Source organism: Labrus bergylta, chromosome 8, assembly GCF_963930695.1.
Source record: "Labrus bergylta chromosome 8, fLabBer1.1, whole genome shotgun sequence".
Taxonomy (NCBI): domain Eukaryota; kingdom Metazoa; phylum Chordata; class Actinopteri; order Labriformes; family Labridae; genus Labrus; species Labrus bergylta.
In genome coordinates this window covers 10,189,403-10,202,947 of record NC_089202.1, presented here as the reverse complement: position 1 = coordinate 10,202,947, position 13,545 = coordinate 10,189,403, and the positions used below count along the sequence as shown (strand labels likewise).

General features: G+C 39.4%; 2 protein-coding genes across 5 annotated transcripts; one reads left to right on the top strand and one right to left on the bottom strand.

Annotated features, from left to right (window-relative positions):
- Positions 1 to 1,493: 1,493 nt before the first annotated feature.
- On the bottom strand, positions 1,494 to 4,802 carry LOC136179829 (macrophage mannose receptor 1). The gene is made up of 5 exons (XM_065958000.1): positions 4,633 to 4,802; positions 4,055 to 4,414; positions 3,613 to 3,951; positions 3,018 to 3,467; positions 1,494 to 2,927 (listed from the first exon to the last, which is right to left on the bottom strand). The coding sequence occupies exons 1-5, from the start codon at positions 4,694 to 4,696 to the stop codon at positions 2,566 to 2,568; spliced, it is 1,575 nt and encodes a 524-aa protein (XP_065814072.1). The 5' UTR covers positions 4,697 to 4,802; the 3' UTR covers positions 1,494 to 2,565.
- Positions 4,803 to 6,098: 1,296 nt separating this feature from the next.
- On the top strand, positions 6,099 to 13,536 carry rxrbb (retinoid x receptor, beta b). Of its 4 annotated transcripts, none has more exons than XM_020637355.3 (12): positions 6,099 to 6,265; positions 7,350 to 7,543; positions 7,779 to 7,932; positions 8,149 to 8,328; positions 8,755 to 8,808; positions 10,049 to 10,209; positions 10,354 to 10,483; positions 11,066 to 11,192; positions 11,300 to 11,341; positions 11,426 to 11,517; positions 11,628 to 11,733; positions 11,854 to 13,536. In XM_020637355.3, exons 2-12 carry the CDS (start codon positions 7,403 to 7,405, stop codon positions 11,999 to 12,001), a joined length of 1,335 nt encoding a protein of 444 aa, XP_020493011.1. In that variant the 5' UTR covers positions 6,099 to 6,265; positions 7,350 to 7,402; the 3' UTR covers positions 12,002 to 13,536. The 4 variants fall into 4 exon arrangements, with proteins under 4 accessions (XP_020493011.1, XP_020493014.1, XP_020493013.1 ...); XM_020637357.3 differs by having other exon boundaries at positions 6,103 to 6,256; XM_020637356.3 differs by lacking the exon at positions 6,099 to 6,265 and adding an exon at positions 6,320 to 6,491.
- The last annotated feature ends 9 nt before the right edge of the window (positions 13,537 to 13,545 follow it).

The following is a 13,545-nucleotide window of genomic DNA, read 5'->3' as shown; positions in this document are numbered from 1 at the left end:
TTGAAAGTAGCCACACTTCTTAAAAAGTTTAATTTATATATGCAGGTCTTCACACTGCAGCATTTGGTTGCTGCATTTAACATTTTAATTAACTAAATACATCCTAAATGATATGAAGGGAGGGTAATGGTTTATATAACTTTATTTAACTGACAACTGTGATGTTACGGGTTGATTTTATGAGCTATATTGTCAGTATTGGTACAAAATCTCTTAATAATTATTTACTTTTCAGGTTTGGCCATCCTAATACCTGAAGTGGGATCAGGCCCAATAAAGTTGCATTACACTGATCCCAGTGAAAGTGAATTATGCCGATCCCCATAATCTCTAAATATGCAAAGGGAGTGACCACATGGTTTCCATGGAGCGATGTACACAAAAGGGTGTGGCGTGGGAATGTCCTCAGAGGTCAGGAGTGAGGGTGAAAGGGTCAGAGGTCAGAGCCAGCTGGACAGCACACAAGAGGAGATGAGGGTGAGAAAAGAAGGCGAGAGGGGAGTCCACAGACGGACTGACTGGACCCAATGGGACATTAACATTGAACTGATGGGCAGCTCACTGACCAACGTCTTTTCACAGAGAAACTAAGCTATGACACACTCATGTGTAATGGTCCGTGGTAATTGACAAGTGACAAGACCCTCATTGGGGATGCAAAAACAGTTTTCAAAATGCAGCGTTGGATTACAAGCTATACACACAATTTTTTCTGTGGTTTAATGGGATTATTTAATTCAAGGATGCAAACAGACTCTCAGTGTTATAAAGTTGTTGTAAACACTAAAACTGGATTATTTCTAATTTGTTGAAAGAATAAAAAAATTAACTTCTTTCCAAAAAGATGCCAAAAGCATATATGCTTAAAAGCACGAGCTTGGGATTTAGAAACATATATTTTTTGTGAGATAAGGTTTAAGGGTTCACTTAAGGATATTGCTTAAATAACTGTCAGTCACCATTTGAACATTAGTAATAATATTCAGCCAAGAACCTTTAGTGAGTACATCTCACTTATTTCACATCAGTTGGGATTCAAAGTCATTGTGACAAGTATGCCTTTTTGTAACGGTATAACAAGACCCAAAAATGTTATTTTTATGTTTAAAATTATTTTCTTAAGAGCCACATTGACCAAAACATATTTCTGCAAGAGCCACAATCAAAAAAACTCTTTCTTTCCTAAAATATGTGTGCGAAACACAGTGACATGACTTACAAAGAATCATTTCTGCTGACAATGTTTCCCTTTTTTAAATAATTAATTTGGATTTGTTTCTCCAAGTAGGACCCAAAAGAGCTACAACTAGTCCCGAATGAGCCACATGTGGCTGGAGAGCCTCGGGTTGAGTATCAATGCACTAGATGGACTGCATTTATACTGAATACGAGCACAGCTGTGTAAAGGGAAAAACCTCCAGCTTGTTATCGCTTTTATAAAACAGTTCCACAAACAGAAAACAAGTTTAATAAAAACCAAGCAAAGATACGGTTATAACATTTTTATTTTTTTAATGTTCATTTTGCTCCACCAATCAAGAAGCTCTGTAGCTTGACAAGAACTGGCCTGTTGCACGCCACCCTTTATTTTGATGCACTCTGATGTGTTTGTACTGCAGATCTACTTGTCCAAATCTCTTGTCCAATCTAATTACTTGTTCAGAACTAACCGGTGTAAAGTAACTTTCAGTATCAAGCTCCTATTGTTTCTTGTCATGTATAATTCAGCAGGTTTTTTCTTATTCCACCTTAAGTAATATGTGATCTTCATCAACAAGTACCAACTGTAAATTAAAGACCATTCAATCCTGTATCCAGAGGCAATACGTTTAAAAGAAAATGTTAAATGTCTCAGGGGAAAAAATGAAAATACAAATTCAATAGAAGATGTATCTCCAAAAAAAGGGTTTATGGAGCAGTCTCTAAAATACTAAACTTGCATTCACTTCATACAGTTTCAGAGATGGATTAAATAAACATTTCCTGTATGAATATGGTTGATAATTTTCCAGTTCACATGCTTATAGATGCTCTGCGCACATCAAGTGTGCAGACAGGAAGGAGAGCGTCTGTGAGCTCTGTGTCTCTATAAGTTGCTGCTAGTGAAGGTCAGGTCAGTGAGGGCAGCAGGCAGTCTGAATCTGGGGCCTTACTCTGGTGGTCTCAAAAAGACAATATTGGGGCCCAAGCCAGGGGGTCAATATGCAAATAGTAACCCCCGAGTGAAAGGCGAAGAGCAGATCAATGTTCTCACATTACTCTTGCTACCCATGACTGTGAATGTGGACGCCTACACACCACAAGAGGGTTTCATATCTAATGAAATTCAGGCTTGACAATTGAGCAGCTGTGTTTCAACAAAGGTAGAAGAATGACGTTATAAGTGAGTTAAGATAACCATGATATCCACTGAAGTCCATAGATCAGGGTCTTCCAGCTTGATGTTACAACTGTAAAACACATTAACCTGCAACATTGATCTAAAAGCAGACATGTTTTCTGAACACTGATATGTTATTTCTTCATTCAAAATGCTGAAACATGTAACATGTTAGCTCTCTGCCCTCAGTCAGCACATGTGGAACAGAGGAAGTTCAGTTTTTCTGTCTGGGACAAGCCAACCCACTGCTGCCCCCCAGTGGCCTCAATGGCACCTGAAGCCTCACATTCATATTTCCCCTCAGGTCCTTGTCCAGGTGCCCAGTTCTGGTAGCAGCCTGTACTTGAACTGGTCCAGAACCAAAAGTTCAAGTTACATGTGTAGCGTAGGCCGAGCCACACGTGAACAGATGTGGCGTTTTTTGCCTTTTCAGCCACCTTCACCTGAATATCTTCAGTTGTAATGTGTACAAGGTCAACATGGTGCCTTCTGCAGTAACTCATAGCATCTATCCATGTCAGGTTTTTCTTGATTAGGATCAGATTTCCTATAGGAAGATACAAAAGTTAATAAAATATATTGTACTTTATTTCATTTACTTTCATTATCCAAATTAATTAGTAATATCATTGTATACCTGGAGGCCAACTCTGACTGTTTTCTGTTGGCTTGGGGGGTAAGGGTTGTGTAGTTAGGTTTAGTTGAGTTGAGGTCTTGGCTGAAGTCCCCATCAGTGTTGTTGTTGAAGAAGCATCACCTGTAGTTGCTTGCACAGTAGCATTAGGAGGGAGCTGTGTAGCTGTTACATTGAACATTTCTGTAGTTGCATTGTTGAGCTTTGTAGTAAACCTACTGGACACCGTATCTGCTGTATTTGGTGTCAGACCTTTGACAGTGGTCGTCTTTCCTTCTGTGGTAACATTAGTAACATTTGATTGATTGGAAAAAGTCACAGTAAAATTAAATGTTGTTGTGACCTCTTGGGATGAGGTGTTTGGAAGAGTTGTCAGATTGGTTGTCTGTTCCTTTGTTGTTTGGCTCAGCTGGGTGCTCGGTTGAATGGTGGTTACTGGAAATAATTTCCTTGCTGTCAGATGAGAAAATGAATGACAAATAAAGTATGACAATAATCAAATTCAAAGTAACACGTTGTATATTTTGTAAGCAGTGAAAATAGCTTGAAACAAATCAAATTTCAATGAAGAAAAAAAGCATGTAACACAGCAACTTACCCCCACGACAAATAAAACGTTCTTTGCGCGTACATTTCAGGTCGTTCCACCTCCCATCTTTTTGGAATATAGCCGTAACACAATCCTGGCCTTCAAGGTAGTTCGGCTGACTTGGTGTCCAGAAACGGAACGAGGAGTTGCTCCCGTCAGACCACTTCCAGGGGTCTCTGAAGAGGCCAATCCACACATTTTGTGACATAGAAATGTTAAGCACTGCCTTATTCTCCTCCACTGATTGTATGCTCACTAGCTCAGATGATAAGTCTCTGCAGTGATTCTGAGCATTCCTCCAGGATTTGGTCTTGGCAACAAAAATGTGACTACCACTGTCAACATTTCCTGAAAATCCGAAAAATGTGATATTTTAAAGACAAAGAAGCAGTGCGTAGAAAATTTGACTGCTATCCAGAATAACTGCCTGCAGCACCTTCGTGTCGCTTACCCTGACAAACAAAACTTCTTTGAGTTCCACATTCACTTTCAAACCACTCGCCGAGTGGATCCATCACTGCACAGGCATCTTGATCCGCATTTTGTGGTTCTCCTGCCTTCCAGTTTAAAAAATCCAGTTTTTGATAAGGCCGTGACCAGTGCCACTCCCGCACGCCCTCACTCTCCAGTCCTATCCAGGCTCTCTTAGTTTTATTTGAAACTAAAGTGATCAAATTATTTATATCTGTTGTGTTGTGAACTGAGGCCAAATCAGAGAACATCTTTCTGCAATAGGTCTTTGAGTCATTGTAGTTCTTTTTTTGATTTATAAAGTGAAAATCTGAAGATCCTAATGCAAAGGAGAAAAATCCTGTGAAATGACAGGTAGCACATTACGTTAGGTTGAACAGCAACAGTTATAACAGTAACATTCTTCTAAGAGATATAGTTTTTCAATATCATTAAGATTTTTCTGTATTTTCCCTTTTAAAAGGATTAGTGCCTTTACAGATATGCAGCCACATTAAAGTTTTTATGTTATAAATGAGAAACAATGAACAGCAGTAAAAAAGCATGTAATGTCCAAACCTGAGAGAAAAAGCAGATGAAGAGTTTGAGTCCTCTTCATAACAGTGAATCTCTTTCCAGTCATGATCGTGGCAAATAACTAGACATAGACAAAAGAAGAAACATTAGTCCATATGATATTGTGTTATGATCAGTTGCTGATCCTGCAATGGTGCCTGTCAGCTGCACAGTGTTTCCTGTAAGAATGCCACTCGGCTTGTTAAGGGACCTCTTAAGAAGCAGACAGAGACAAAGCAGTTTTTCAGGATTCTTTCTCTCTTGCATAAACTGTGTGGTACAGGGTTTCTGTTCAGTTTAGATTAAATCATTCGCTAACAGCTACACCTTCTAAAACAAAATGAGTTTTATGAGACAATTCTTTGAAAATGTCAGCTTGAATAATCTATGCTTTTTTGTATTTATTATTATTACTGTGTGATATCAACAGGTTGTGTAAAAAATAATGTGGGTAGGTTTTGAAGAGATACCCCCACACCAATTCCACTGGGCTAAGAAGCCAAAAGAAAGTCCATATGAGCTACAGTACATGCAAAAATATTCTCTTTAATTAAGACATGAGTGGTCAAAAATATAGGTGCTCACAGTGCAAAAAGGGACAAGTTTAAAGTCCCTGACCTGGACAGGTTTTATAAAAGCCACCCACACATCTCTAAGAGAAAAGGTCAAGTATGAATGAGGCTTTTGACATGTTGTCCAACAGTGACGTCAGAGGTGAAGACTGACGCAGAGCATCTTGTTATGAAATGTGTAAAAATGTAAACCACTCTCCCATGTCTGCAACCTCCTGTCCCATATAAAAGACAATACTGACAAAGGATTATTGTGAACACATATTTTTAAATTTTCCCCATCAATCCCACTTGAATTTAAGATTATTGATAAGCATTGGCTTATTGCAATTTCACACATGTACAAACAGTAGCTTAATTCAGCTGAACTATGTAAATAAATGCAAGCGATTTGATGCAAGTAGCCCTTGGTCACTTTAATATTTTGAAAGTAGCTCTCAGATGAAAAAAGGTTGGAGACCCCTGGCCTGCAATATAGCATCACTGGAGAATACACTATATGAGACAGTATAAATACTTTTAACACTCCTTCTAGGTGTGGCGGTCACTTAGTTTGCTCTGATTATGTATTTTGTGGCATACTTACAATTTGTAAGTAGGTCAGAGTCATGTGTCATTTTATGAAAATGTTCTGTGTATCATTTTCTATTTTTTCATATAATAATGTGATGTGCAGGTGGAAAGTGTCTGTATGATTTTTTTTTTTTGTCATTAAAATGTTATAACATTTCGGTAAATAAAAAGTATAGTCTACTGCGGTGTCATTTATTATTATTTAGATGTAACGCAGAAAAAAACATTGGACAACAATCAAACCGATGAAATGATGGAGTGCAGCTGAAGACACAGTGCAGGAGACAGTGTCATGTGACAGTGCTGCTATGGGTGGTCCCATGAGACATTTTGGCTCTGGGGATACTACTGGCCCTGAGCCATCATGGCCTGTAAACAACAACAGCTTCAAGTTGAAGTAAACTAGATCCGAGTGTCGACCTGTCTGCAGCTCGTCTGCTCTCAACGACTGAAATAAAGTGCTTTCCCACGATGCGTCGAAGGTGTGTCTGGTAAGTTATTCCAACCTTCAAACGACCATGAGCTATTTAGTCAACAACCACTTCTTCAGACTGTCGCCGCGGTCCGTGCGTTTGGCTAACCCTAGCCATATTGGCTAAGTTAGCTTCAATCGCAGCTAAGAAGCTATTCCTAGCTAGCTGGAAAACATTACGTTATTTGTGCGGATTTGCCGGAGTTGTTCGATGGCCATCGCATTATCAAGATCCACATTTCTTGGTGACTATCGTGGTGTTTTAATTTCGAAGTTTCAAGAGGATTTAGTAATGACAGTATTCGTCAGACATTTGGCACTGACGCTAATGTAAGCTAGTTGTTGCTAGGGTAGCGTTTACAGCTAGCTTACTAGCTAACCGTAAACGCAAACCCCTATGCGTTACTTCACCGCTGAGATCCGACTTTCGTTTATATTTTATTTATTGATGATTTAGTGATTAACACGCGTGTTTCTGTCTGAATTCAGAGCTTTACAGTAAGCGGGGCTTAGTTCTGTTTTTCAAAGTTACTGCGTAGCGTTAGCATCATTTAGCAAACGTGTTGGGTTTGTGCGATGCCAACACGGTTTGTAGACATTAAAACACCGCAGATTATAACATGTTTCTGTGTGTGTTGTTCTCGCACCAGACGTGTTTTGTTTTGTCGTTTCGTTTTCTTTTTTTTAAATGATTGAGACGGATAATTTTAATGTACGGGGGCTTTAGTGTAACTTATGGTTCAAAACACATCCGTCCATTAAATCGACAGTGTTGTGTTTCTGGTTGTGTTTAAGGGATTTGTTTAGTTAACCATCTGTTTTAGTGTTTTTATTTGTAGCGTTGACCTATCCACACACCAAGAAGTTACACTTTTAGGGACTAAAACCAGCAAAGCAAAAATCCTGTAAGAGAGTAATTGAAACCAGACAGTAAAAAGCGGCTTTGCTTTTAAAATCCAAGTTAATTAATTATTTAAAAAAAGAAGAAGATGATAGCAATAATCTCCTCTGCATCTACCTGCAATCACTTTTAATTACTGCAAACACACATGTCCGATTTAAGCTCAAGTAGATTTTTATTTTTTTGAATGTGTCCCCCTCAGATTGATCTCCTTCAGACGGGTCGTCATCCTCTCCACTGGGTAGCTCACTCGCCATGTCCTCACAGCAACCCAACAGCTCAGCCTCCAACAGCCCCACAAACATCTTGGGTTCTCCGTTCTCAGTTCTCAGTCCTTCTCTTAACTCCCCTGTGGTCTCCCCCTCTCTTGGATTTGGACCCATCAGCAACAGCCAGGTATCAGATCACTCACCCACAAAGCAGTGTCGTACAACATGTGCATAGTGCATCGCAAAAGACGGGGTACAACATTTGGTGCATGCAAACTTGAGACTTTTTTTTACCGTATAGCGTTTTTAAATACGATGTAACTAGTAAGGAAAATTAACAAAAAGCTGTATTGTTGTTATGCATGCATTTTCAACAAAATACAACATTTTTTTAATTTTTTGTTGTTGTAATTTGTTTTCAGATCTCTTCTTCGGCACCCATATCAGGGATGCACTCAATCAGCAGCTCTGAAGATATCAAACCTCCTTTTGGCCTGAGGCCCATGACACCTCACAGCCCTGGGATAATGTTGTCTCAGAAACGCATGTGTGTTATCTGTGGAGACCGATCTTCTGGTGAGTTGGTGCACTGAGAGCTGGATCAGCAGCAGTAAAACATCACTTTTACTCGGTGCCAATTTTAATGTCAGATGTTGTTCTCCTGTGTTTCATTAGCATTTATCTCTGTTGCTAATAAAACACTTCATATGTGTCAGGCTGTTGTATTCATTTAAAGTTATTTTTGAATACTATGTCAGCCTCTAACTTGTTGTTATTTGTTTAATTTTACAGGCAAGCACTATGGAGTTTACAGCTGTGAGGGTTGCAAAGGTTTCTTCAAACGTACAGTGCGAAAAGACCTAAGTTACACCTGCAGGGACAACAAAGAGTGTCTGGTCGACAAACGCCAGCGCAATCGCTGCCAGTACTGCCGCTACCAGAAGTGCCTGGCCATGGGCATGAAGAGGGAAGGTATGCAGGAAACAGCAGTGGAATATAGTTTGACAATCATTTTGAGAACCTGTTTTGCGGGGTTTGACGAGGGTTTAGAATCACATTTAGTTGCAAGCTGTTTTACATGCAACTTTTCAGAGGGGACGTACATCTAAGTTTTTTTTGTTTTTTTTTGCAATATAGACTGAACGCTGTATTTTTAGAATGAAACATTGATTGCAGTAAACAAGATTTCCCAAAATAATAAAGGTTGCAAAAGGAAGCCCAATTAATTGATTAACTATATTGGATTAGTGGAGTCTTGCTGGCGTAGCTGAGGTGGATGCTGGATAAGATAAACCAAAGGGTAGAGGAGGGTGTATTGGGGCTGGTTTATATAACTAACCCCTCTCCATCTCTTCTCTTCATTTTCTCCTATTCTGCCCTGTCTCCGTCTTTCAATAGTGATCAAACATGTAAAGGGGATAAAAGAAGATGGAAAAGATGAGGGATGGATGAGTATGTCATTGTAATCTTAAAGATATTGTATTTAACTGTTACTTAGAGAGTTAGCCTGTTGTGTTGCACATATACACATATGCACTAGGAAACGATGGAGGGTAAGCCCCGGTGTGGTGTATTGGCGTGTGCTGATTGAGTGCTTGTTTACAAAGCAGTCTATCATCTGTAGGTGTTTACTGAACTGTGTTTCAAATCTGATGGAGTGGATTAGTGTTGAAGCCACTAAGGATATAATGGACCACAGTTTAGTATTGCATGAAGGAGACATAGATATTATGTGACAGTGTATCTACATTGAGATTCTGACAACGCTTTTTATTTCTTTAATTTGAAGGAGCCATTGTTTTAAATAGACCAGCTGTAGCTCTTCCACTAAAGATGACATGCTGACAACATGGACTCACTCTTTTCTGCCATTAACAAACTTCACATGCCAGCCTCTAGTCTCCTCTCTGAATGCTGTTTAATGCTACGGTTTCATTAGGCGTGGTCAAAACCAATAGCCTTTGGTTGCGTTGTGATCCTGTCTTCTATTATATAGTCATCAGTGGTTAACAGGGACTATGTCTTTTCCTCACCTACCATTGTGGTTAGATAGGTATGGCCACAATATAGGTCCTTATTTTTTTTATGTTATAACTGCTTACAAATACATCTATAAATATGATCAAACCCTATCTGTAACCTGAACTGTCATTCTGTACCCTGCATCTGACAGGTAGCAGGTGTTAATTCTCTGCTGAATCGTTCATTTCATGCATGTTAGCTTCCTTGAGGGCATGAGAAACAAGTACAAGTTAATCCATGTGACGATGAACGTAAACTCATCTGATCTTTGTCATGACAGTGAAAACAAAATGTTTTAAGACTCAAAGAAACATCTCAATCAGTTCTGAGCTTCTTAAGTCACTGTCTTATATTCAGATACACACTGAGATTGGCAGCCCTACATTTCATCTATTTATATAATTGACAGCGATAGAATACAACACCTTCAAAATGTATCTCATCTGGCAAAGTCTTATTCACCATAAATAAATAAAACAACAACTCCTTAGGCTCTCCTAATCCCCACTGTATGGAGGCGGAACCTTTCAGTCAAACTATCAGTCTTCACAACCCAAACTCATCCCTTTTCTTTTGTCTTTTCCCTGAATCTTGTCATTTTCAGTAGTTTCCATCATCTCACTCTTTTTGTCCCTCCCACCTCTGTCTCCTTGTATTCTGTGTTACACAGCTGTCCAGGAGGAGCGCCAGAGGAACAGAGAGCGTGAAGGAGAGCTGGAGTTCAGTGTGGGAGTGAACGAGGAGATGCCTGTGGAGAAGATTTTGGAGGCAGAGACCGCTGTGGAGCGGAAGACCGAGCTTCACTCTGACGGCGGTTCAGCAGGAAACTCAGTGAGTGGTTACATCACTGCATCAATACAGTCATCGAACTAACATCAGCCTGGAGGGTTTCATGGCTCATGTTTATGGATCAGATTTATAAAGGATGCTAGATGTACCAATAAGTAATGGTCATGAATTGTTTGAATGTTTCAGCCCCACGATGCAGTGACTAACATCTGTCAGACTGCAGACAAACAGCTGTTTGCTTTGGTGGAGTGGGCAAAGAGAATCCCTCATTTCTCTGAGCTGCCTCTCGACGACCAGGTCATCCTTCTGCGTGCAGGTACGATCCAGAAGCTGCTTTCATCAAAGATACGTATGGGAGTGCACCACTCACCCTAACACAGAACACAAAGATGATCTCCACTGCATGTCTTTGCAGGCTTCATCAGGGAGATAATGAATAGCTGGAGAACTTTAGGATTAGTTTTGAGAGTAATAAGGATAAAGACCAATAAATTAGTCTTTGTAAATGTAAGGCCTTCATAAAAAATTCACAAAGAAACTCCAATTTCCCACTATTTGTCAAAAGTTAAACCAGGAGATATATTTATTTCCTCATTACAGCAGGGATGCTGCTATTTGACCTTTTAATGCCCTTTCATTTTAGATGACGTGAAAACTTTTACAGCTTTGGTATGAGGGATAGAAAAGAGTCTCCTACAGTATGAGTGCATGTATAGAAACACAGGAACTATTTTATAAAATGTTTTTGTGGTACTGCTTTCAACGTCAGGAAGTCGATCAGGAAGGGTACCTCTTTCTTTAAAACCTCTTTTTAGAGTTTAATTCCACCTGAACAACTACTGAGCAGTTTTTCACTGATATTATAAAAGACATGATCTAATAACATTTCTTTCTTCAGGCTGGAACGAGCTCCTCATTGCCTCGTTCTCTCATCGCTCCATCGCTCTGAAGGATGGAGTCCTCTTGGCCTCCGAGCTGCAGCGCGACAGTGCACACAGTGCAGGAGTGGGAGCCATTTTTGACCGGTATACACCTATTGAGACACTCGATTTTTCCTGACATATAAAAAACAAATTGTAACACCACTGTGTAAGGTTACAGTGCGCGTAATAACCTGCTTTATTTCATACAGGGAGAGTGTGCAGAGTGCAGAGGTCGGCGCCATATTTGACAGGTAATTTTACACTTATCATAATCAGTATCTTTGACATAATTTTGGAATTTTAAATAATGTTCATTAATCCATTCCATTATTAAGGGTCCTCACTGAGCTTGTCAATAAAATGAGAGATATGCAAATGGACAAAACAGAGCTGGGCTGCCTCAGAGCCATCGTCCTCTTCAACCCAGGTGCCTTCACAATGCTAATATCGAAATATGATTCATATTTCATTTGACGAAACAGGATCGGAGACAAGTGTCCTGCCCCTAATGGACATATTTTGTATGTTTTCTTGCAGATGCTAAAGGACTCTCCAACACTAGTGAGGTGGAGCTCCTCAGAGAAAAGGTCTATGCATCATTGGAATCCTACTGCAAACAGAGATACCCCGAGCAGCAGGGAAGGTAAAGCTTCTACTGTTACAAAATGTACATTCATTTTACATCTAGAATGTCGGAGTGAAACATCAGGTGTGAATTGTTTATCTTGGGAAAACTAAACATGATCATCTTTGCTGCACACAGGTTTGCTAAGCTCCTCCTTCGACTGCCAGCGCTACGATCAATCGGCTTGAAGTGCTTGGAGCATCTCTTCTTCTTCAAGCTGATTGGTGACACGCCTATTGACACTTTTCTCATGGAAATGCTTGAAGCTCCCCATCAGTTGTCTTAGATAGGAAATGTGTACTGTGGTTAGGTTTAGATAGCTGAAGTCTGGGAAGCTGGAGTGGGACTGGAGTGGCACTTTAAGTTCTTTGAAGATTTGTCAGTTTGTCTCACTGCTGTCTGCGTTTCACATTTAGTGCAACACAGATTTGCTCTTTTTGACCAAACCCAAGGCTTGGCATGATCGACAAGCTGGTGCTATATGTTGAAATTACTTCATGAGTAACTATGGTTTAAAACAAAAAAAAAGGTATTTTAAAAATGTAAACATTTCCATATTTCCCTCACAGGAGCTATAATTTGGGTATACACTTTTATATAAGCTTTTTAGACACCTCTAACATCCAGCTTCGGTTGTTAACCAACTGAGCCGATCCCCCACACCCTGTTTTTAAAACGAAACGAAGGCAGCCTGAATCATGGGTTTGCATTAAGGATGCAGTCTCCTTTTTCTAATACGAACCAGATCTAAAACTATATTATTGTACCAAACAGCCACTAGGAGCTGTGTCCGACAGCAGCTCTGAGTTTACTTGTTTCCATTTCAGAAGATTAAATCTTAAAAGTGACCCTGAGATAGATGACAAGTTCTGAGTTTAAAAGTGTTAAGTCTGACTTGTCTGTATTGATTGAAGATCAGCTTTATGTGTCCAGTAATATACAGCTAGTGTTGTTTACTTCTTAGCCATTTTATAAATCTAATCACTTTGTGGTAAAACGATTGAACTGCACTGCACACTTGCTATGTTCTATTTCTAAACTTTAACTTTGAATAAACACCTGGCCTGTAAGCAGTCGGGTGTTTGTCTTTTGGTGCTATTTCAGATATAATTTGACATTATTGGTGCAGTTGCACACCAAACCACAAACCTAAGAAAATATGCAAAACTTATAAATCCCTTTGTTAATCTTCGTTAAAAAATGTAGCAATATAAAATGTAACCTGCATAAGAGCTTTCTGCCTGTAAAGTTATTCAGGGGTTTTACAAAGTAAATCATTTCTGGTGGAAAGGGAATACTCCATTTTGTAATTTATCTATACAATTCTAAGGTACTGTGCAAAAGTAATTGTTCAGGGAACATGTACATTGAGAAAATTCAATTATGATCAGGAGAAGCAAATTATATAATTCTTATTATGTGCCCTTGTTTTTAGTTTTCAGCTAGGATAAAGCAGAACATGTCTTGGGTTGCACTGGATTTGCTGAGACTGTTTCAGCTGAATTATTATTTTTTTTTGTGCTTTTTTGATGCTCAGTTGTATTTTTCCGCTCCCCCCCTCCCCGCCCTTTTTTTTAGGTAGCTGTCTTGTTCATTGTAATGTCTGCAATTAATTAAAAGCAAACCATAATCACGTTTAGTTCCATAACACCTGTGGACATATAGGAATTTAAAATGAGACCAAATGAGGTCTGTATGATGGCCATGTGTAAACACCTGATGAGCTGTATTGGCGAGCTTGTCAATGACCTCTATGCTTTTCAACATAAAGTGACTTGAAGCATGGGTTGTGTGGACTGAAAATAAAGAGGCTTAAGTTTTTTGGTTTGT

Bases quoted from the DNA above. Each gene is read 5' to 3' on its own strand.
- rxrbb (XM_020637355.3), top strand. From the start codon at position 7,403: ATGTCCTCACAGCAACCCAACAGCTCAGCCTCCAACAGCCCCACAAAC. The intron at 10,210-10,353 runs GTGAGTGGTTAC...TGAATGTTTCAG, and splicing joins GCGGTTCAGCAGGAAACTCA to CCCCACGATGCAGTGACTAA. The intron at 11,193-11,299 runs GTATACACCTAT...TATTTCATACAG, and splicing joins GTGGGAGCCATTTTTGACCG to GGAGAGTGTGCAGAGTGCAG.
- LOC136179829 (XM_065958000.1), bottom strand. From the start codon at position 4,696: ATGACTGGAAAGAGATTCACTGTTATGAAGAGGACTCAAACTCTTCAT. The intron at 3,468-3,612 runs GTAAGTTGCTGT...CTCATCTGACAG, and splicing joins ACGTTTTATTTGTCGTGGGG to CAAGGAAATTATTTCCAGTA. The intron at 2,928-3,017 runs GTATACAATGAT...ATCTTCCTATAG, and splicing joins CAGTCAGAGTTGGCCTCCAG to GAAATCTGATCCTAATCAAG.